At 34.7% G+C, this 25922-nt stretch overlaps 1 protein-coding gene across 1 annotated transcript in view; it reads right to left on the minus strand.

Moving 5' to 3' along the window:
* Positions 1-25657, minus strand: part of LOC150109613 (transcription initiation factor TFIID subunit 6-like) — a 98336-nt gene extending 72679 nt beyond the window's left edge. Inside the window, exons 1-3 of the mRNA XM_090409210.1 lie at positions 25470-25657; positions 18861-18947; positions 14850-15003 (exon numbers count right to left, since the gene is read on the minus strand). Coding sequence (XP_090265336.1) covers positions 14850-15003; positions 18861-18947; positions 25470-25619 — 391 coding nt within the window. The 5' untranslated portion in view covers positions 25620-25657. The remainder of the gene's footprint in view (positions 1-14849; positions 15004-18860; positions 18948-25469) is intronic.
* Positions 25658-25922: the final 265 nt, after the last annotated feature.

Below are 25922 nucleotides of genomic sequence, written 5' to 3' on the forward strand. Positions count from 1 at the left end.
GATTGGTTTGCAACCTCTGCCAAGACTAACTCCCAATGATCCCATTTCTTCAAAATGACTAATCACTCATTACAGAGTACACAGAGATAGTAGACCTCGTTGACATTTGTTCAGGTGACGAAATTCATGGTGTAGCAACAGCATTACAATGGTTTTTTTGGTTCACAGCTTCATGAGTGTTAAATATGTAGTTATTTTATTAAACTTTCCTTCTTTACTTTGTTATACATCTGACAAATCATCTTCCAAGATGTTATCAAAACACTGCTGCGTAATCTACGTCGTATCATTGTACTTCTCGACTCCAGGACCTTGTTAACTTCTGGAACCCGTAGCTTCACGTCAGAATTCCACGTGACCTCGAAACTTCTCGCTGGAACAGGACCGGACAAACTTGAACTCCATGAACTGCCCTGCCAGGAACCAAACTGAATCGCCGCACTGAAAAAATCCCCTTTCTCGCCATCACAACCCGCTATTTATCTGGCTCCGATGACCTTGGGGTTCGCTTACGTCATCGTCCCCATGGGTATTACGATGTTCTGCACCCGCCACCTTTTTTTTCGGTCGTTGCATTAAGGTGGGAAACCCCCTTGCAATGTTCACCTTCGAGGTTTGCAGTTGCCCCAGGTCATTAGCTAATACCTTAATCCATCTAGAATTACTGGTGACTAAGAGGTTTCTTTAGACAATTTATCTTACACTTATATTCCTTTATTCTTTTACAAAAACCCTTTGAGGTGACAATATTCAGTAATATACAAAAATATTATTTCCAAATTAAAAAATATGAAAATATTTCTATTAACCCACGAGTATTTTTAGTGAATTTTGTTTACCAGTAAAATCAGTATATAAGGTATTTTTGTATAAAATTCTTTTATACACGATTTTACATAGGTAAAATAAAAAAATTTTTTAAGAAAATTTTTTCAGCTTCCTTCCTGCAATTTTTCTGGAGAGAATGACTACAATCTTGTTTATTTCTTTCGTTTGCATCTCTCTTGGACCTAATTTGCACTTCATTCCTTTATGTGTTCAATTCTCAAGATTACACCTAATTTCATTGCAATCCTTTAACGTTTTGGACCTAATTAATTCTCCATTTTTTTTATTCATAAAGCTCGCATAATCTGTTAGTAGGTGTGCAGCCTTTGTAGCAAGTGCCAAATTCCAATATAACAAACCATTTATAGCTTTCCTAAGCATAACGTTACATCGTATATCTCTGATATTGATATATCGAGGCAATATAATTAACTTTATCCTTTCCTACTTCAGCCGCTATACCAAATTCTATCGTATGTACCTCTTTGTTAAGTCGGTTGTGTCATTGTTATGCGATCTTCATTAATTTTAGTCTTATCGTTATGTCTCCCTTCTTTTATACCTTTTCTTACGTAATTTAGCCTTTTAAGGGCCACCAGAGATTACCTGTTCCCTGAATTCTATGAGTTATCCTGGTCACTCAGGCAAAATTTATTTTTTATCTGCACCAGCCTGGGTCTTAAAGTTAGAGATAAACTTAAACTTTAGGATAAACATAGATTATCAGGTGCCACTAATAATGTTGTTAAACTGTGAATGAAATTGTTTTGTATATTTTTGTTCTTCATTCACATTTAACATAATCTATCATATATTAAGCAAGACTTGTTTAAAAATTATTTGTTAGTCCCTTGCTTAAGATTAGTTATTTATGTATTATCCCTGAATTTTATCAGCTATTATTTAATTATATAATTTTAATGTATATTTTACTATTGGAAGGACTCTGTAGTAAATAACATTTATTTTATTACTTTATTCCCTCAATAATATTATGAGAAATTCTATATATGTATGTAATTTTATGTGCCTTATATATATTGTAACATATATTTTAATTATTATTATTTGTAAGAGAAATTCTTCTTATTGTGCTATCTTCTATCGAAGGTCAGCGACCATCTTGGCGAACAAACTGCAGTCTTGTGCTAACCTGAGCAGTTGTGCACTGCTCTTTCCTGTCCACGTCTTGATGTTGTCAAACCATGATATTCTTTTTCTTCCTCTAGTTCCTTTGCCATCAATTCTTCCTACCAAAATAGTTTGTAGAAGTTGGTATTTGCTGTTTCTCATGATGTGGCCAAGATATGATGTTTTTCGTTTCTTGATTATTTGTACAAGATGTTTAGCTTTGCCAATGGATTTTAAGACCTCTTCATTGGTAATTTTTTCTGTCCATGATATCTTTAGCATTCCTCTGTATAGCCACATCTCAAAGGCTTCGATTTTCTTGATGGTTGTCGCCTTCAATGTCCATGTTTTAACTCCATAGAGCAGAATAGACCACACGTAACATTTCAGCATTCGGCATCTGACTTCCATGTTTAGGTCTTTATTGCAGAATAGTGTTCTCATTTTCATGAAAGACTGCCGTGCAACTTCAATCCTTTTCTTTATATCTATTTCTGGATCCCACCGTTCATTAAGCCAACAACCAAGATATTTATATCTTGACACTTGATCAATATTTTTCCCATTGAGTGTCAGTTTCATTGATGAGGCTGGATGTTTGCTGATGAGCATGTATTTTGTCTTGTTGATGTTTATATTTATTCCCATTCTTTGGCTTTCTGTGTATACTCTGTCAATGAGTTTTTGGAGATCCATAATGTTATCTGCAATTAACACGGTGTCATCTGCATATCGTAGGTTGTTAACAATCTTTCCATTTATTGTGATTCCCTCTGGACATTCTTCCAATGCTTTTTTAAAGATTACCTCTGCGTATATGTTGAACAGGAGTGGTGAGAGCACACATCCTTGTCTCACTCCTCTTTTGATGTTAATATCACTGGTGGTAATGTTGTCTAATTGAACGGTAGCTGACTGATTCCAATACAGATTTGTTATTAGTCTTATGTCTTGTTCGTCTAGCCTTGTTTGTTGAAGGACTTCTATTAAGTTAGTGTGTCTGACTTTGTCGAATGCTTTTTCAAAATCTATGAAACACATAAAGACAGATTTCTGTTTTTCTATGCATTTTTGTAACAATATTTGGGTACAGAAAAGGGCCTCTCTAGTACCAAAACCATTCCGAAAGCCGAATTGTGTTTCACTTAGAATTTCTTCACTTTTTCTATAAATGCGATTCTGAATTACTTTCAAAAATATTTTTAATGTTTGGCTCATTAGACTAATAAGTCGGAAGTCACCACAGGAATTCGCTTTGGGTTTCTTTGGGATAGTGATAAATGTAGATTTGAGCCAATCCAATGGAAATTCATCACTTTCATATATTTCATTAAATAGTTTTTCAAGAAGTTTGATGTTATCTGGTTCTATTAATTTTAAAAATTCTGTTTGCACACCATCTGGTCCACTGGCTTTTCCTGTTTTACTTGTTCGTATAGCATTCTCTATTTCGCATTTCATGATTGCTGGTCCTTGAATGTTATCTTTTATATTTATAGGCTTCTGTCTAGTATCATTGAAAAGTTCTGTTACATATTTTATCCAAATCTGTGCTTTATTCTCTTCTTCTAGAACTATTTTTCCATTTTCGTCTCTTAGAGACACTATTTGCTTTTTCCTCAGTTTTCCGGAAATTTCGTTGATTTTCTTATACAGATTGAAATTATCATGTTTCTTCTGAAGCAGTTCAATTTCAATACATAAATTTTTCATCCGATTTTCCTTGGCTTCTTTTATTTTTTTCTTGATGTTATGTGTTTCTGTATACCTGGCTAGGTCTTTGTTTTTGTACATTCTTCTTGTATCAATAAGAGAAAGAATCTCATCTGTCATCCATTCCTGTTGTTTTATATTATTCATAACCTATTTCTTCAATACTTGTTGTTACGATGGCATTCTTTAAGCTATTCCAAAGAGATTCCACACTTTTATTTTCTTCTATGTTAATCTGTTGTAATCGCAGGTTAAGCTGTGTCTTGGCACTTTTATTTATGTTCGGGTCTTTCAGTTTTTCTACATCAATTTTCTTTTTCTTCTTTTGTGATTTTTTAGCTGATTTTAATCTAAGACGTACTTCTGCAACTATGGGATTGTGGTCTGATGAGATATCTGCTCCAGGATAAGTCTTTGCACTCTTTATACTACTGTGGAATCTTTTATTTATCAGTATATAATCAATTTGATTTCGGACAATGTTATGTTGGTTATCTTGAGGCGATTTCCAAGTGTACAGTCTTCTGGGTGGAAGTTTAAACCAGGTATTTGCTATTGTTAGATCTTCTTCCTGACAGAACTGGACTAGGCGATCTCCTCTGTCATTTCTGGTGCCTAAGCCATGTTCGCCAACAATTTCTCCATCACCCCCTCTTCCTACTTTTGCATTGAAGTCACCCATCACTATGTTTATATCATGTTTCTTTGTTAGGTTTTTAATCTCTTTTAGGTGTTCATAAAACTCTTCAACATCTTCTTCACTTTTGTCAGCTGTGGGTGCATAAGCTTGGATGATATTTATGTTAACGGGGTTTCCCTTAAGTTGTAACAGCATTATCCTTTCAGAAAATGGAATCCAATTTAGTACTGATTTATTGATTTCTTCATCTACTATTACAGCTACACCATGTCAATGTTTGTTCTCATCATTCCCAGAGTAATACATTGTTGTATTATCTTGTTGACACTTTCCAGATCCTGGCCATCTTGTCTTGCAAATTCCCAAAATCCAGATGCCCAGCCTGTTCATTTCTCTTGTGGCATTTCTTAATTTGCCAGCTTCATACAGAGTTCTGACATTCCAAGTTGCAATTTTAAAAGTGGACACCATTTTGAGCCCGGAGATTCTTCGCACCCCTGTCCCATTTAAGGGACGCCGGGAACTTGGGGCCAATTATAAGGGTTTGCTCGCCATGGTGGTTGTTCTGGAGATAAGGTAGAGCAGTAGTTTCTCCGTTTGCTTTCTGCTCCGCAGTATTACAGACGTACACAATATAATCATATTGCCATCTGCAAATCTCTGATCACAAGCTTTTCCGTCATCATTTGGCTTCAACCTTGTGTCAGTACTGACAATGCTGCTTCCCAATGTCAGGGGCAGTGACCCCAGCAGGTACTTATTTAATGGCGGCACTACTTGCCATGTCACCGAGTTGTCATTGGGCTTTGTGAGGTTTTAAGTGAGACAGAGTTGCCACTTCTGCTCCCCCACGCCCTGATAGCTCAGTCGCTGTTGGTCCATGGCTGCTTATTTGCCAGATTGCTCTGCTTATATCGCAGCTAGCCTCCATATCTGAAGGCTGTTCCCCGATCCGCCACCAGGGGATGCACCTGGTAGTAGTCAGCTCTGCCCCGGGCTGATAAATTAATTGAAGATTGATTCTGCTATTTTACATAGGCTAATCTAAATATAGGGTGGTGCAGTATAAATATAAATTTCCCTATATTTTGATTAGTAATCAACCAGCAATTAATTGAAGTAAGAGAAATTAAGTAACTATAATATTTTTATTATTTACTTTTCATTACTCCAAGTAAAGGTATAACCTTATGTAACGTTAATGCTTATGTTTACGTTTTGTTTTGATCATTACCATGGAGATAGAAATAAAATAGAACGCGCAAGGTAGGGCGCGAGCTTCGAGAATTGGGAAAAAGGAATTAATAGGAGACGAGTGAACAAGTTTAGGGGGGAAGGAAGGAAGGCATATGAACAGAGAGAAAAAAGTAAACAAGGCGACACTGAAGGGCAGGACATTCAACGGAGTAGTATTCAGAAGTGTACGGAGACGAAGAGAAAACTTATAGGCAGCTGAAAGTGAAGTCAGCGGTGGCAGTAATAAGAATCTAGTGCTATAATAGAATTAGAATATAATAGACTAATAGAATATAATATAATAGACATACAGATACATTAATTTAAATTCACAGAATTCACAGTTTATCATACAAGATGTTGTTACAAAAAAAAAAACATAGTTACACTGTGCTAAAAGATAAGTATGCATATATATATTTCTTGTTAATTGTTAGATTCTGGAATGGTGACATCATGTAAAATTTGAAGTTGCCTATTTCAGATCTAACAATAAAAAGAAAACAGAGGAAGTTGGCATAACTAAACTGCTGATAAGGTTGTATATTAACTTCATGTTACCGTGCTTGTTCCATCTTGGTCTATTATAGGAACGTCTAGATCTATTAATTATCTCAATGTAGTTTACCCCGAGTGCTCTCGGACAAGCCTCCCCTAAATTTTCTTCTGTAACACCTAGGTCATTTGCAAATTTTACACTTGATATTTGGTAAGTCTCAGATTGACTGTTCACTTCTGAAGTTGAAGCTATTTCAGAATCAATCTGGTTATCTTGAGACACTTCATTAACTCTATCAGTTGGCGCGACATTCCTTTTTCTCTGCATTCTTTCTTCACGAGATCTCTCATTTCTATTTCTACCTTTAAATTTTTTGTTCCCTCTACTAAACCGTTTGTTTCCCATTAGGATTATCTCATTTCTAGAGAAGTTGCAAGAGAACCTGTACCTCTCTAGAAAGTTAGTTCCTAAAATTATCTGAACGTGTAGGCGAGATGTCCTAGGGAGGACCAACAACTCCTGCCAAACACACATATTAAACTCAGGTAAGTATAATTTTACTCGAACCCTTTTGGTTGCAAAAACTTAAGATGTCGATAACCCCGATAATCTGATCGGTCTCCTTAGATTAGAAATGCCTCGCCATACATGGGATTTTATTCCTTGAAAATAATCTTCCGTTATGACAGAGGCCTGGGAACCAATATCTAGCAATACATCACAATGTGATCCTTGAATCTTACCCTTAATTATCATTTTTGACCTTCCTTGTTGTTCATGATTCCATTATCCTCTCCTCCATGGTTTACCTTCATAATTATGAGGAGTATGCTCAAACCTCGACTCATAGCTATTATTTCTATTGGAGAGTCTCTTGTTACTAAAATAGTTGTGAGCTATCTGCCCAACCTTACTGCAACTAAAACATCTGGGAGGCTCCCTTCTGTCATCTTGTTCATTATTTCTCTTTGATTGAATTACAGATACTTTGGAGTCCTTGCTGTCACTGCCGCCAACTTCTGCATTACAGCATCAAGACGGTCCATCATCGGCTGTTGTAGTCTTTTGACTTCTCGTATTATTTCATTAGTCCTCTCTGTTTGAGGTATAGTTGATTCCGAGGTCTTCACAGTTACTGCTGCCAGCTGTTTCAGTACGGCATTTTCAGTCACTTGATTAACACTGACTGATCTTTCTCTTTCTCCCTCACTATCGTTTTGATCTTTGGTAGTCTTGCCCTTTGTGCTTGATTCCCTTTCATTCTTACCTTCGCAAGCGGAATTATTTGCCTCTTTAATCACGTTAATACTGCTGTTAGCAGATGCGGGACGAATGTCTCCAAGCATCTCTTTTTTCTCTTTCACAGTGAGGAAACAGTCCTCAAGATTCGTGATTTTTTTCTTATAGGCAGTCTCTTTTAATTCTTGCTTTACCCCTAACCTAAACTGGTGAAATACTGACCAATCGAGATGAGGTTTATCCTCATTAGAAACACTTAGACTGTTAGCAATTGTCAACAACTTGTTTAATATTCTGTTACAGTCTCCTTTTCTTTTTGAGCACATGTCTGTAATTTCCATATATTGGGGTCCAAACTTCTTATCCTTGAGAACTGGGAGATTAAGATCTCTTTAAACTTGGAGTATTCCAAGGTGTCTTTCAAAATGGGTGAAGTACAGAAAACTCTTGGCCTTTCCGATTAATTTACTCCTTAGCAATATAAGAAGTTGGAAGTCTATCCATCTACCAACCTTTCTCAATTCCTCGACAAAGCTGAAAAAAGTTAAGACGTCATCAGTTTCCTATCCAGAAAACTGTGGAAATACTTGTTGTGGATTAATGGTTCTAAAGAACTCAACGTCATCCATGCGTGTACTAGTAGGCTGACTCATACTTGTGAATTCATCAAAAAAATTTTAAACTTTTTCACAAAATAATTTTTTTTTTTTTTGATAACTGCCTGATTCTAAACCAAAATTAACTCACTTTAATTCACAATTTTGATCAATTAATTGTGTGAATTAAATCTTCTCAGCTGCACCATTGTTAAATATGTAGTTATTTTACTTAAACTTTCTTTCTTTACCTTGTTATACATCTGACTTATGCCCGTAAACAATATAAGGCTCACGTGTGCAAAAACTTACAGAACAAAGAAATCGCTTCAGGCCAGAGCCAATCTCTTTGTCTGACCCACTGGTGTTTATTCTCAACTGAATTTGGTTTCTAGCTGCACCACCAAATTCATGGGTGGGAGTTGAATCTCCCTCCAAAAAATAACAGTAAACCACACGGAACTTTTCTCTCTTAATTCTAAGTAAATCTAGCAACTTAAATTTTCTGTTATGCAGTCGTGACAATATCTATCTTAAGGCTCACAGATTCTAATTAATGAGTAGTGCATTGGAAATAGAAAGCAGGCAAGTTATTTAAACAAGAAAACAATTCATTTAGCATCAATGAAATGTACAATGGGTCAATTTTAAGTACAAAGTAAATTAGCTTCTATGCTTCAAAATCACAACTAATGACCATGTTTTACAATTTAATTCTTTATCATAATCAATTCCACGTGTCTATAATTTTCTCTCATTAAACTTGGTTATACTCAGATCAATTTTACATAACATTTTGCAGGTTTAGTCAATTGCTATAACATTAAATACACGATGTTTCACCTTAAATTTTAGCCAGACCTTCTCTTATATATGGCAAAATATTTCCAGTATCAGCATAAGGCCTAAGGTCCTCAAGTATCACTATTAAACAAGTCCCTTAATTAAACCACCTTCACAATCTAAATTATCCTTCTAACTAAACAATGGAAATTTCTGACTTGAACAGAAGTCTGTACTTCTCTGAATGATCCTTCATCCCCTTCTGTTACAGTTCGACTTTAGCATTGAACTCGGGTAACTCTTCTGGGATTTGTGAGATCCTTCTTTTTTATACAACATACATTGGGAACTTGGTGGCATAAAAACTTGGCATCTAATTTCTTCTAAAACAGCTTATCTTAGTCGCATCACTCTCTCTCGGCATTTACTATCTAGAACGCACGTTTCCAATGGCGATTACAAATCATCTCCCAAGATGTTATCAAAACACTGCTGCCGTAATGTACGTTGTATTGTCATACTTCTCGACTCCGGGAGCTCGTTAACTTCTGAAACCCGTAGCTTTAGGTCAGAACTCCGTGTGACCTCGAAACTTCTCGCTGAACCAGGAACGGGACTGGATGAACTCGAACTCCACAAACTGCCCTGCCAGGAGGAACCAAACTGAATCACCACACTGAAAAAATCCCCTTTCTCACCATCGCAACCCGCTATTAATCTGGCTCCAATGACCTTGGGGTTCACTTACGTCATCATCTCCCCTGGGTATTACGATGTTCTGCACCCGCCACCTTTTTTTTCTGTCGTTACATTAAAGTGGGAAATCCCCTTGCAATGTTAATCTTCGAGGTTTGCAGTTGCCCCAGGTCATTAATTAATACCTTAATCTGTCTAGAATTACTGGTGACTAAGAGGTTTCTTTAGACAATTTATCTTACACTTATATTCCTTTGTTCTTTTACAAAAAACCTCTGAGGTGACAATATTCAGTAATATACAAAAATATTATTTCCAAATTAAAAAATATGAAAATTTCTCTATTAACCCACAAGCATTTTTAGAGCTTAAGGGTCAAAGCTGTATAACTGAGACAAGACCTCCACAGCCTTTAAAGTAATGCAGAGAACCAACCAGGACTTCTGACCTAATGTCCAATCCTCACCTTCTCGTGGTGCACCGTTAGGTATCTACCTGGATACTGAATGAACGAGGATGGGTTGGCAATTTGGGATTTAGCCAACCAAATGGTATTCTTATTTTTTTAAACCAATATACAAAATGATGGTACAACATGACAAAATTTCATACCGGCTAGGGCATCGCCCGGTTAAACAAGACCCATTTGTTTTCACCAGTGAACCAGGACGAACAGCGAAAAGTCAGCTACTGGAACAAATCTGAAAGTGCACCCCAACTCAACATCACCAGAGTTAAAGATTGGTACTATCAACATAAGAAGCCTGAATAGCAAAGAAATGGAGCTAGCTGAAGAATTAGATAAGTACCAGATTGACATAATAAGGGTGACTGAAACAAAAAAGACCAAAACTGGTGAGATCTTTCTGAGCAATAAATACAAAATGTTATATTCAGGCAATGACAATCAACGAAAAGAAGGAGTAGCCATAGTATTCAACACAAAATACGAGGCTAATCTTCTTGAATGGCAGGCAGTCTCAAGTAGAGTGATGTGGGCAAATATCAGAATGGCGAACTGGACAATGAGACTTATTTGTGCCTATGGTCCATAGAAGGTTCTACTAAGGCAGAAGTGGAGGAATTTTTTGATGTTTTAGGAAAAGCAACTGACACAATGAAAAAGGAAAAGTTGGTCCTTGTTGGGGATCTGAATAGCAGAGTAGGAAATGATTGTCAGACATACAAAAATATTTCGGGAAAATTTGGAGAAAAGAGCAAAGCTAATAATAATGGCTAATACCTGTTGGATTTCTGCTCAGGATATGGACTGGTTATTACTAACACCATGTTCCAACATAAAAATGTGCACAAATTCACATGGAGAGAAGAGGCTAGGAATATGAAAGTCTCATTGACTATGCTATTGTTGATAGTGATGTTTTCTCCCTGGTACAGGACACCACAGTGTACAGAGGATTTGAAATTGGAAGTGATCACTACTTAGTCGCGAGCAGGATAGAACTGAATAGTTTTAATTGAATAGATAGAATAGTTTTAAAAGTTCTGTAGACTAAAATACACAAAGCTTATTGAAGAAAAAATGAGAGAGTTTGAGAACAGGAACCAAACCTTGGAGATTCAGTGGCAAGCTTTGAAGAAAACCCTGATTGATTCAGCAAGAGAGGCATGTCGTGAGGTAATCTGCAAGGATAGAAAAATCAGAACTCCATGGTGGACCCAAGAAGTTAAAGAGGTGAAGGAAAAAGAAGAAAGCATATGAAAAGTTCCTGACAAATAAGTCAACTTTTTCTCTTAGAGAATACAGAGACAAATGTAAGAAAGCAAAAACATTGTGTAAAACTAGCTAAACAAAAGTCATGGGAGGACTTTGGCAAGAACATAGAAAATAAATATCAAGAAGGTGGTAAGATATTCTGGAGGTTGTTGAAGAAGCTTAGAAATGGAGGAAAGAGTGCTGTAAAAGGAGTTAGAGATGATAAAGGTGACATGAAAACGGGAGAAAAAGATATCCTTGAAGCATAGAGTAATTACTTCGAAAAATTGCTAAAAGAAACAAGCAATGATAGCACAGTGATAAAAAATACTCAACAGGCATACAGTCAGGAATACATCATTACTTGAAGTAGAAAAAGCCATCAAAGGCTTGAAATGTGGAAAGCCCAGCAGGAGTAGATGATATTTGACCAGAAATCCTAAAGTATGGTGGTATAAAAGTCTTACAGTGGCTGCACTGCGTAGTTTAGAAAGCCTGGACAGAGGGACGAATTCCCGATGATTGGAGTAGAGCTCTAATAGTACCCATACATAAAAAGAGAAATAAAACTGAATGTGAGAATTACAGAGGTATTTCGCTACTGAGTGTTCTGGCAAGATCTATGCAAGTATACTTGAGAGACGGTTGAGAAAAATTGTGGAAGAAAAGCTTGGTGAAGAACAAGCTGGATTCAGAACAAATAGAGGCTGTGAGGATCAGATCTTCACTTTATGACAAATAGTTGAGAAAGCATGGAAATATAACAAATCTGTATTTAAGTTTTGTTGATCTGGAAAAGGCATATGACAAGGTGCCAAGAAAGAAGCTATTCAATACGCTACAGTTATATGGTGTCAATGAGGCATTATATCAAGCAATACTTAGTCTTTATTTGAGTTGTAAGTCAGCAGTTAGGATTGAAGGAAGTAGAGGAAGATGGTTAATGTTAAATCCAGTGTGAGACAAGGATGTACATTATCCCCTCTGTTATTCATTATCTATATGGATCATATTATGAAGGAAAGTGGTATTAAACATGATATCAGAATTGGAGATGTTAATGTCAGCTCTTTGCTTTATGCGGACGATGTTATATTCTAAATAATTCCGCAACAAGTTTGCAAGATTCCCTGACTAAATTGAATAACTGTTGTAATAAATATGGTATGAAGGTCAGCAATAAAAAGACAAATACAATGAAAATAGGCAGAACTGTTGAAAATGTCAACTGTGTTGTGAATGGGGAAACTGTGAAACAAGTAAAATATTTCAGCTACTTAGACACGATTTTTAGTGAAGATGGTAAATTAAATATGGAAATAGAGAACAGAATCAACAAAGCTGGTATGGCAGGAAGTCAACTGAATAAATTCATATGGAATAAGAGAGAAATTAGTCAGAACACTAAATTAGCTGTATACAAGACAATGTTCAAACTTGTCTTAACTTTTGGATCTGAGAGCTGGGTTAGAAGTAAAACACTTTGCCAAAGACTAGAGACTGCAGATATGAGAGTCCTGAGAAAGATTAGGGGCCTGAACAGATGGCATCAATGGCAATATCATATTAAAAATGAGGATATTAGGAAAGAACTTGATATTGTCAGCATCTAGAAATGCATTAGCAGAGCTAATCTCAGGTGGTAAGGTCACTTAAGCAGAACAGGAGAGGAAAGATTAGCAAAGCACGTGTTCTCTGCCAGGTTGGCAGCAAAACGACCCAGAGGAAGACCAAGATGTAGGTGGATTGATACGGTACAAAGTGCCTTAGACGATAGAAATATAAGATCTGATAATGTTGGAGTCGTGACAAGTAATAGACCTGATTTGGAGGAAAATTGTATATAGTTAGTAATGATGCAAATTTTTCATGTAGTACTATCATATCCTGTACACCCCTTGAGGGTATATGTCAGGAATTTGATGATGATGATGTATTTTTAGTGAATTTTGTTTACCAGTAAATAAGGTATTTTAGTATAAAATTCTTTTATACATGATCTTAAATGAGTAAAGCATGAGAGGAAAAATTTAGTTCCATCACTGTGGATGGTATTAACAACTAAAATAAAGGGAAAAATCCCGTGTCCATCTTTTTAAACCCTCCTGGCACCTGCCAAATTGCATGATATACAAATTCTATGCATTTGGTGTTTATAATGTCCCATGGTGGTGAATTTTGGGAACTACTTTTCTCAGATATCTCTTCTGCATAATGCACAATGTATTCCTGCAGTTTCACAGCATTTGGATCACTGAGTGGAACTCCACAGGGCCTTAAAAAGGTATACTTTAATTTTGATTTTACATGAAATAAAAGAGAAATTAGCAAAAATAAAAATAAAATAGCAGCATTAAAATATCTTTTAATATTAATTCCACAGTCAGCTGAATACTAAAAGACCAAAATGTAAGATACGACAATTTCTTTAAATTAATTCCTTCTAACTAATCTGAAGAAAATTATTGATAGGAAGTTGGGAATAACGTAAACTTATTACATATGCCTATCATAAACATCCTGTAATACCACTCGAGAGTATGTATCAGAAACTGATTATGATAAATTTCCTCATGGCGCTTTTGTCCAATATCTACACAATATTCCTCAATTTTACTGTTTTTGCTGCTCACCTACTGCCTGAAAGGCAGAACATGTTTCTTGACATATTTTTATTTGTAATGAAAAACCTGAAATCTTTCTTCTAAGATCTGTATGGTTTATAATGAATTGAATCGAATAATTAATGAATGCTGATATTTTAATTAATAAGAAAAGTTAACTATTATGGTATTCTTATTAACATCAGACCTTCATGGAGTCAAAAGACTCCTTGCAAGAGGGAAACATTATGACACACAACTATCAAACCATGCTTTAAACTATATATCTGCATTCACCACTCAGGCAATGCATTCCGCTCACCAACCATCCTCCATACAAAGAACCTACTCATTATGCTACTGCTCATACCCTCTTTAAATTTAATAATCTTCAACGTATGTCACCTTATTCTATTCTCTTCCCTAATTCTATGAAAAATTTCTTCCATATTAACCTGGTAACAACCCTTTATCAACTTAAATGTATGAATTATATCCACTTGTCTTCCTCTTATTCACCATGCTATGCAAACTGCATATCCTCAATCTGTCCTCATACCCCACATCTCAAAGACAAGTTACAACTTTAGTCAGTCTTCTCTGGACCCTTTCCAGTATATCCTCATCGCCACAAAAACCAGGAGACTAAATCCATGCACAATAATCCATACAAGGGCTGGTCAAGGCTTTATACATGAAACTAGAACATCTTTATTTCTACAAGTTAAGGTCCTCTGCTCTGCATCATTGCCATAATCTGATGTGATGTCTTCATAACTTGTGCAATGTAACCTCTGAACATCAGATTCTTGTCTACCAATACTCCAAGATTTCTTATCTCTTCAGCTTCCTCCAAAATTTCCACCAATTTTCAAAATTTCCAACTAACTGTTTTTAAATGCCAGTCATACATCTGAGAAATTTTCTAATTTATGTTAATTATGAAAAGTAGTGTTACAATTTGTGTGACACTATGTTTTCCACTTTGATTACAGTATCTAACATTAAGTGTGCTGGATAATTACTTTTATTTGCCTAATAATTTCGAAGAGGTCATTCTCTTGTGTAATCTATTTGTTAGTTTTAGGCTAAGACTTCAAGGTTAACAAAAAAGATGCAATATGTCCTATAATTATCATTTACATACTTAAATGTACCAAAAACATACCTCTAAGTGAAACATCAAGAGGTAATTTTGATAGTGAACTTGATACTATTTCTTCCAGTTCCAGGTCCTTTTCTTCCGTGAAATAGAGCTCTCTACCGCCACCACTAGCAAACCTGAATGGAATGAATTCAGGACTGGTGAAACCATACTGGGGCTGTAAAGATGGATAAACAAATAAGATTAGAACTTCTAAAGATTAGAGAGAGAGAGAGATGAATGATAGTGATGCCTTATCATTCATCTACTGAATTTTAAGACAAATTAAAATTTTAGACAAATTTTAAAATATTTGCACATTAATGCTAAAGCAAAAAATTACATGATTTCCATCTAATAGCACAAGTAATTTCTCAAGATCATAGAAAGATATAATTTTTCTCAGTTTGTCTTGCATCTTGTCTTAAAGGAATTGATTTTTTAAATAATTTATTAACTATGAAAAGTAATTAACATAAATTACTTTTTACTTACGTTTTAAATTTTGATTTACAGTGTCGTTGAAAAACTATCTCATTTTTTGAAACTCCAATACTAATAAATTTCTTTACTTTTCCTGAGAGCTAGAACTTAATCACACTAGCATGCTATAGGTTTTGTAACATTTTTTCTGCAGTACTGTCATAAAAAATAAAAAACAATAATTCAATTAAAGTTGCTATGCATAAACTGCAACATGGTATTGGGGTGAAACCACTTTCTCATCAAAGATAAACCAAAGACATAAAATTTTACTGCCAGCCAAGCTACAGACAGGCCCACATCTAGGAAAAAACACAGTAATGGCCTACCAGTAAAACCTAAAAGAAACAACTACTGAACCATTTTTTTTTTTTTTCAAATCAATAAAAGCTTAGTGACTTTTAACATTATGTCAGCCAGTTTAGTCCAAAAATGCATTAATCTGTTTCTTCTTAATATTCAACACTTAGAAGCTTTTATTCTGCAGCTTGATTTTAGCACTTAACGATTTGGTTTGCATTTATCCTTTGATTAAAAAAGACCTTTCAAAATCGCCATCAGAATGGCAATTCTTCTATTTGAACTATTCACAACTATAAACATAATTACACTATTAATATTCAAAAATTACTATTTTTTATATGCAGCCACTGAATATATTAGATTTTCCATTTAATAGTACCATCTAATCTGAACATTGCTATTAAACTGTTTTTTCTTATTAGCCTAGGAACAAAAAATTCATTATTTTTACCATTTTACCTACAATATGTTAATTATATTAGAACCTTTACATTAGGCCTCTCACGATCAAGTTAATAACACTTTCTCCTGGTAGGGTTGACATGAACAAACAGGGTCCTGGTATATTTAACAAGTATTGCAGCAGCAAAAGTATATCTTTCCTACTATCTAGATAATAGATATCTTTCATCATCCACTGAAACACCACTAAGACCGTTTATTGGAGAGCTGAAGTGACTGGCTGGAAATATTTGATCAAGTCAGCAAGAGCTGCAGCTCTTGCTCACTTGATCCTGTGGATCCCCTGGTCTATAAGATGCAAAATGCCATGTATTGGAAGATTAGCACAATGAGCATAGGCTGAACAATTATTATGGGACACTAACTATGAGAACATCGATTGGAAGGAGGAAAGGGGCTGGCATGATGGAAGTGGAATTTTTACAGTTGCTATAGGGATAATTACATGAAACAACATGTTACAGAGGGGACAAAGGATTTGAGGGTGTTGGATCTGATAATAGCAACAGAATATGTATCCATAACAAAGATAAACAATCTGACTTCAAATGGGGAGAGTTACCATGCAGTCTTGTTCTGGGAAGTTGCCAGAACAAGACTAATTACTAGTCATGGCTTGAAAAGTTACAAGGAAAGAATGTCAGTAGAGTGCATGGCAAGTGGTCAGAGATTGTTTGAGAGTAGCATTTCATTATTCTAAGGCACTTCTGACTGAATCAATCCACTTAGATCTTGTCTTCCTCTGGTCTGTTTCCTGCCATCTTAGCATCAAACACCTTTTTTATTAACCTAACCTCTCCCATTCTGTTTATGTAAACATACAACCTTAGATTAGCTCTGCTCACACATTCTTGAATGCTAGCAATGTAAAGTTCCTTCCTAATATCTTTATTTAAATATGATTCTGCCATTGATGCCATCTGTTCGCTCCTCTGATTTTTCTCAGACCTCTCATATCTGTGGTTTCTAATCTTTGATCAAGTGCTTTATTTCTAACCTCACTCTGAAATACATAACTTCAAATTATTTAACTGACCAATAATACCAACTTTGCTTATTCTGTTGTCTATTCCCAAATTTAATTTACTGTCCTCACTAAAACTGTGCCTAAATAGCCAAAATATTTTACTTATTCTATATGCTCTCCATTCAGAATGCAGTTGAAGTTTTTTTATGTTCCTGCCCATTTTCATAGTTTTGGTCTTTTTATTGTTGATTTTCAAACCAAATTTGTTACAGCTGCTATTCAACTTAGTTAGAAAATCCTGAAGACTTGCACTGGATGTGTTTAGGAATACATTATCATTTGCATAAAGCAAAGAACAAAGTTTGATATCTGATGATTCTAATATCCAGTCTATGTCACTTTCTTTCACAATGCATCCATATAGATCATGAATAAGAGTGGAGATTATATGCATCCCTGCCTCACTCCTAAATTTACATCAAATCATCTTCCTGTATTTCCTTCAATTTTAATTGCTTACTTACAACTAAAATATAGAATATGTATTGTTCTGTATAACGTTCCATCTACTCCATATGATTGTAGTGTTTTGAAAAGCTTTTCTTTGAGTACCTCATCATATGCTTTTTCCATATCTACAAAACTTAAGTACAGATTTTTATCATATTCCAACGATTTATCTTAAAGTGAAAATATGATCTTCATAACCTCTATCTGACCTGAACCCAGCTTGTTCTTCTCCAAGTTTCTCTTCCACAATCTTTCTTAACCTCTTTTCAAGCATGCTTGCATAAATCTTACCTGGTACACTTAGTAGAGAAATCCCTCCAATTCTCACGGTCAGCTTTATTCCTTTTTTTTTAATAGATGAAACTATATATTCGCTTTAAGTATTAAAAAGATATGCTGACAGCATACAACTCTACTGCACTCCTTTTTCCACTAAAACACTGTCTTCAGTAAAACAGTAAAGACTGTTTTACTGAAGTTTCTTGGGTGTTACACGTCTCTCTTATCAAGAGAATTAGATGCTTAGGTATCCCCATTGATCTCATTACAATCTACGGTCGTGTTGTGATCCACACAATCAAAAGCGTTCTTATAATCAATAAAACAGATGAAGACTTCCTTCTGAAATTCTCTTGTTCTTTCCATAATCCATCTCATGTTTGCTATCTGGTCTCTAGTTCCTCTACCTCTCCTAAAGCCTGCTTGTCCTTGTGGCATTTCTCCACTCACATACAGATCCAGCCTTTGTTAGATCGCTTTCAGCATAACTTTACTTGCATGTGAAATTAAAGCAATGGTTTTATAATTCTCACAATATCTGGGATTTGACTTTTTTGAATTAGGATGAATACTGATGTTTTCAAATCAGTTTTTAAAATATTAAAAATTACTATTTTTTAAAAAAATTAAAATAATATAAAATGAAAATAAAACAATGTTGTATTTTTCATCCTATTTTAATTAAAGAGGTTTGGTTTATATAGATTTATGGCCAAAGCAACTCAGGCTATGAAGCCAGCGTGTGTTCTAATGGCCAATTTGCCTGTTCTGATGGACGAAAAACCAGAGTTTCCAGGAGAAAAAACCTTCTACTCTATATGAGACTGCTAACTCACCTTCAGCTGAAAAGTCCTGATACAGGTTCTTTGTGTCCTACACAGAATTCGAATCCAGGTCTTTCCAACAAAGGGCATTGTATAAAAACTGACTAACTACAGAGGAAGAAATATATGAAGAAGGGAGGGAGATTTTCTACATATACATGTATATATATATATATATGTATGACTCAAACCGAATATATAACTCACCTGAATATTTTTAATTCTTAATGCTTGGTCAAGATCTGAACATGTTAATACTTGTCTCTTGCCATGTGCCATAAACTTCATGGACTCCTAAAAAAACAAATAAAAAAACGAGTAATGCATAAAAAATGTTTCAAGGAAGAATTACCTTCTTTTTTTTTTTTTAATATTATTAGAATAACAATTATCTTCCTATCAGGAATTCTGAAGCTTGGTGCTGCAGACTCACTCTCCTTTTAGCTGATAAAAGACCACATGATAACTGGCTTGAGAGTGTAAGATTATTATTGAATAGTGTTTCTGACAAAAAAAAAATAAATACACAGATCCAGATTTCTAAAGATTCTTTTATCTACCGTGATTACAACATCTAAGTATGTGAAATAAATTGCCTGGGAGCACTGTAAATGTGATGAAGCATAATGCTTTATCACAACAGAAGTATTCAGCTTTCACACAAACGAATGCTTATATGCTTATATAATTTAAATCCATATGGTTGCATTAAACTTCCCAAAATATGGGAAACACTAATACTTTGAGATCCCAGTTTACATCCTAGGATGCCAATAGGTGCCCACAGATGGTGCCCCACCTAGTTAGGACTCCAGTCTTTCATTGAGGTGTTTCACTTAGTTTAGTATTGCCTTTGTGTGTATGTTACAAGTTTCATATTGTACTCCCTGATGATATCTCATGTGAATGAGATGAAATATTGGAATTAAATAATATTTGTAATCCTTTCTCAGTGCTGTTTCACTCCATTAAGCCTCTATCATGAGTTTCTCCCACCACTTAGCCTTAACACATGAATGGAAACAGTAGCAGTGCAAGAGATGAAGAGAGAAAGAGAATGCAAGAAGAACAGGAAACAAGGTGTGGAGGAGGGGGGAGAACAGAGAGATAAGGCATGGAAAGAGGATGTTGGAAGCAGCAGTTTTTACTTTTTATTTTTTTCAATATGTGGACAGTAGAAAAAAGAATGATTATGGCAAGATACTGTTAATGGATGAAAGTGCAGATTGGTAATACATAATTCATCACGGTGTTTTATCCACAAGTGAAGTTAAGTGAATGTGTATGTATGTGACGATCATTACAGGAACAGAATGGAACAACATGTGTGGGGGGGGGGGGGAAGTTGAGAGATATATGGGGTAAGTGATGATAAAATTGATTGGGCAAGGAGAGAGGACAGGTGTGATGGAGAAAGTACAACCAACAGGTGGCTTGGATAGGACTGGTTATAGACCTAAAGGTGAACTCTGCTGCTTATATAAAAATACCAGGAATATTAGAAATAAGGGAAATGAAACTGATTCACTGATTGAATTTATTGAAGACTTCTGTGACGAAAGGATATATGTCAAATTAAAAGGCTGGTGATATAAAGAGCTACAGCATGGAAGGAAGAGTTAACCAGAAAGGAAATAAATGATGCTTGGGAACTGATAAAACGATACTTAACAGCATCAATGTGTAAATGTATTCTTTGAAATACATTTGAGTCAAAATCCAATGGATGAATGAAGGGAACATGAAATCTGGAAGAAGAAAGCACTTAGAAGGCAGGACAAGATGAATAATGATAATAATCAGATGCGCAAATGGATTATTGTGCACAGAATTGGTCCCCCAGTTATCATAGTGATGAGGATATATTAAAAAGGGTCCAGAAAAGGTTCACAAGGTGGTAACTGGTCTTGGATGGAGAATATGAAAACAGATTGAAGAATTGCAATTTGCAAAGGCCTGCAAATGGGAGTTTAAATTGGTAAGGGATTGCTATTGGGTTTATGCAGAAGAAATTTTTCACAGAATGGGAGTTTAAATTGGTAAGGGATTGCTATTGGGTTTATGCAGAAGAAATTTTTCACAGAATGGGAGAAGGGGATAAAACAATGGGCATTGTTTTGGAAATTGTATAGGGAGAATGTGAGCAAGGTCATAAGGAGCAGTTTCTTCACCTGGATAGTGGTTGGTGATTGGAATTCATTGCCTAACAGTACTGTGAATGCAGATACATTAAATGCGTTTAAAGTACAGTTTGATGGGCTCAATATTCAACTGCAAGTACCTTCAACGATGAGGTCTCACTCCATGGAGGTCTGGTGTTAATAATATATATTTGTTACTGCAGTGAAATGCAATAATATCATTCTATTAAGAATTATAGACATGTAAACACGAGATTATTTTAATATTTGCCAAATATTTCAGTCTGAAAATAACAGACTATTTTCAGTGGCTACATAGGAACAATTTTTAACAAGGTGGAATACCAACAATTGATCATTCAAAAGTAGAACGAGCCGCATGATGTTACATTGCTAAGTATTAAAGAGAGGAAAAATTTCATCAGAGTGATGATTAAACTATAGGTATTAATTCACAATTTCATGTGTAATAATCTTAATTTATAAATAACATTAGACTAATCTTATAAAAAGTCTTTTTTTTTAATATAAAAAAAAAATTAACTTATTTTATTACACATTTATCCTGATTAAACCTTCCCATATTTTTGATAAGGAATTACAGTCATTTCAATTCAAGTTAGGGCATTGAAGTAAGGCCTCAGCACTTTCTTTAAATAGGCATTCAAATTTATAGCGACATCTGTGTAGAAGGCGAGTCTTGGACCAGAGGATGTTGTGGCTTGTGCTGAGCCAATCCAGACTTATCGGATTTGTTGTGCTGAATGTATGATTGATGTTCTTGAATTCTTTTTTCTATAGAGCGTCCTGTTTGTCCAAAGTAGGACAGATTGCAGTTACAAGGAACTCGATACACACACCAGGCAGAGACATAGTTGAGCTTTAGAAGGGGGGAAATAGGTGGATATTTTGTTAATAGGTATATAAGTGGTTGTTAAATCATATTTTTTCAGAATTCTTGAAACTGGTTCTGAAATCCCGGAAATACATGGAATTGGAACTCGACGTATTGAATCTTTGTTGTTCTGGATTGGATTGGAATATATTAAAAAAAAGACTTTTTATAAGACTTTTAATTCCTACGTTAGTCTAACGTTATTTATAAATTAAGATTATTACATGAAATTGTGAATTAATACCTATAGTTTAATCATCACTCTGACGAAATTTTTCCTCTCTTTAATACTTAGCAATTTAACATCACGCGGCTCGTTTTACTTTTGAATGATCAATTGTTGGTATTCCACCTTGTTAAAAACAGTTCCTATGTAGCCACTGAAGATAGTCTGTTATTTTCAGACTGAAATATTTGGCAAATATTAAAATAATCTTGTGTTTACATGTCTATAATTCTTAATCATAATGTCACAAGTGTCTCTAAAGAGTAAAAAAAAAATATCATTATATGTGAAAAGGTGGGTTACATTGTGAAAGCTATATGTCTTTGAATAAGTATGTGCATATGTGGTTAGTCTGCTAATACCATAAAGTTTGAGATAGCATTAATCTTTTTCTTTTTTTTTTTAGCTTGGCAAGACACAACACTACAGTGTGTTAAATTTTATAAAAGACTAGAGAAATTGGATTCATAAATAAAATGGTGATTTGCCTTTAATCTAGGGTAGCAACTTTGCAAAAACTAAAATTTTGTTTTTCAGGCAGCAATTATATATCACTCACAGGGAGTAGGTTCTTTGCATTAAGAGCGGTAGGTTAGTGGAATGCATTGCCTAAGTGTGTTGTGAATTTGAACATATTGAATCAGTTTACGGCATGGTTGGATGAGCTTTGAGTGTTATAGTATGTACTTCCCACAATGAGTCTCTGATTCCATGAAGGTCAGATGTTAATGATAATATAATTCTATGAGTGTAGATGAAAGAATACTCACTAGAATGTGCAGAACTTATAGTACTAAAAATTGCAGCATAGCAAAAGCCATCTGAATTTATTACCAAATGATCACCAATAATTCATGTGATTTCTCAAAAAACACCAGGGTATTTATTGAGTATTACTCAGTAAATTTCAAAATGTCACAATAATCTCTTAATTATTTAAGTAATTGCAAGGGATAGCTAAAAAAAAAAAAAAGTTTATCATCCAGAGAGAATAAGCAGGAAATATGACTGCAGAGAATACTTTCTTGGATACTAACAATTCTAAATAAGGTCTGGTGTGTGTGTGTGTGTGTGTGCAATGTTTTTTGTTGGATGAACATATAATGTCGCCATAAGCTCTAAACATTAACCCTGGCGATTATCCTGTGTCATCTGTTTGAAAGCAAATCTACAAAATGTGCATTTAAAAAAATAATAATAATAATAAAAACTTTCATATGAGGAGTCTCCATAGGTTAGCATTAATGTTCTATAGTTGTCTGAGGTTGGAATACCATCTAGTGTGACATGAAGAATCCTTACAAGGACTATTCAAATGAAAGTGAGCAAGTTAGTCTCATATAGAGATGACATGGATTTTCGTTTTGTCAGTTTTGCTAGATGAAGCTGTTTTTCATCTAGCAAAACTGACAAATCACCCAGAGAATACACACATTTGACAGCCAGATAGCAGACTATATAAATAGAATTAAACCCTATTATAGCATTAACCAGTTTTCTATGGTGCCAGTAACTACCATGAAAATCAACTAAAACTAAACACATAAGGGATGATGCTTTTTCTAAGATCTTGACACTAGATGCTTCCAGATAAAGGGCAAATTACACAATACCTTTGCAAATGCACTAATCTAAGAATAACCCTAAAACATATTAGCCATGCAATAGGCCTTGATGTGTACACATGTCAAGGTTGCTAAGTGCATATTAAAACTGGAATACCATTGGTATTATACTGGCTAATCAAGAAGGCAAAGTTCATAAAAAGTAACATATTTCATCCACACTGATGTAAGTCCACAGCTTCAATACAAGTTACATCTTGATATTAGGAATGAAATACATTTGTGTTCATGCTGATCATACCTTACCAAATTAATGACAATGCATGGCTGTGTTCTTTCTGAATAATCACAATATACAAATAAATTTAATTCAGTGGTGTAGCTAGAGCTTTTGCTGACCGGGGCAGTCCCCGAGTTTGCCACCCTCTCAATACACACCAAAAATACTACAAAAAGTCAAACCACATATAGAGAAATAAATTAAAACACTATGTTTATTTTTGGAGTAAAACTTTAATTGCAACATTCTAAAATATTATTTTTCTTGCTAGCAAAATTTTGTTAGCAAAATCGTCGATGACATTGGCAAAGTCTATTTCATAGTAATGCAGGTAATTCTTAATCAATTTTAATTTAGAAAAACTCCTCTCACAACTAGCAGCACTTACAGCAATTGTGAGGAAAATTCTCCGTAGTATTACAATATTTGGAACTGAGTTCTTGAGACTGTATTTTAGAATTAACTGCAAAAGTTCAAAAATGTTCAAGGTGCTGCCCAGGGCAGACTGCTCCCTCCGTCCCCCTCTAGCTATGCCTGTGATTTAATTTAATAATAAATTTTAAAATAAAATTAGACATTCAATTTTTAAAATCTTAAGAATTTCTTAAACAAATTTAAAACTTTAAAAGGGGAAGAGAGAAAAAGTAGTCACCTCTGGTAAGATCTAGAAGAATGTAGTTAAGATGGGAATAAAAATTTTATTTTATTTTTTTCCTTTGGAGAGAATGAAGAATGTAGGAATGCATTAGCTGAACCATGATGAATTCATAGAGAAAGTGATAGTCAGTTAAAAAAAATAATAATATGCATATATGTTAAAGGGTATCTCCCATAATGGACCTTGGAATTCAATGAAGGTCTATATGTTATGATGGTAATAAAATTACAAAAAATTGGATTTTGAGTGCCTGGCTTCAAATGTAAAATATATGTATTAATATTATTAATCTTATCCATTTTTTATGATACTGAAGATGACTGCAATTACAGCCCAAATATATTAAGACCAGTGTACTGCATCTGTTCAAGTTCTATGACTGGTTTGTTGCTTTCAAAGAAAAATCCTGCCATCTCCATAGGCTCCTCGCATTCTAATCTTGAATTTGGGCAAACAATACAGTTTTTGCAACTGCTCTATTCTAGGGATAACCCTAAAAATTAAATCCACAACTTCAATGTCTTATCACAATACTGTGGCTGTTTTTTTTATTCCCTCTCTCACCCAGTTACTTTAATGTAATCTTTCTAATCCTTTCTACTGTTTTAAATTTTCCAGTTCTTCCACTTTACTTCAAAAGATGAATACCTGTGTAACGTCTCTATATGCCAATAAATTAATTTCCATCTTATTTAATTTAGGTTACATTATTGCTTTGGACTTGATAACATGTTTTAAAGAATCAATACAAGAAAAGATTTGAATTATGTAATTCTTTTATTGCAGTGATTTTCTTCAGCAGTTGAACCATATCAAAAGAATCCATCCGATGCAGAAACTGGGGTATAATGTCACACACACAAAGAGCAACTACAGGATAAAAGGATGGATAGAAAAAAACGCTAAAGTCAGGGGAAGTAGGGCTACCTTATCAATAGCTAAATATGAAACGTGATCCGCTGAGGAGGTGATTTTATAAAGGATTGGGCCATGACATAATATGAATTTCAATGGAAAAGTTAAATATTTGTAACCATTTTGGTGAGCTTACTTGAATCAAATCTTTTAATCGATATGTTGCATCGTCTGCTATTAATTTTGCTACATCATCAGAAAGATTAGCTATTCCCAAAGATTCAGCAACAACTTTCGCTGATTCGGGAGGAATATTACCACTTGGTTTCGATACTTCAGTTAACATCCTACCAAGCGCTACCAATATTCAAAACTACATATGATAGCAACATAACAAAGGACACTTTCGATTTCGTTATCGAAAAGAAATGCCAGATATTTGCTTAAATTCACGTTACACAAATAGCCGAATTATAGCCCAAATGTCAAAAAACTTTCATTCTGTGAAAAAAGAAAACTACCTCTTTATCGCACTTAATGAACTATCTTCTTCCCCACTGGTGTGATATCACCTAAGGATGAATTCAAATTCTAAATCTTCACTATTTGTATGTTTTTCATTCACTACATAGTCTGCAATATTTTTTTA

The sequence above is a fragment of the Typopeltis vanoorti genome, chromosome 2 (genome assembly GCF_054136105.1).
Source record: "Typopeltis vanoorti isolate ZY-2024b chromosome 2, IOZ_Tvanoo_1.0, whole genome shotgun sequence".
NCBI classification, from domain to species: Eukaryota; Metazoa; Arthropoda; class Arachnida; order Uropygi; family Thelyphonidae; genus Typopeltis; species Typopeltis vanoorti.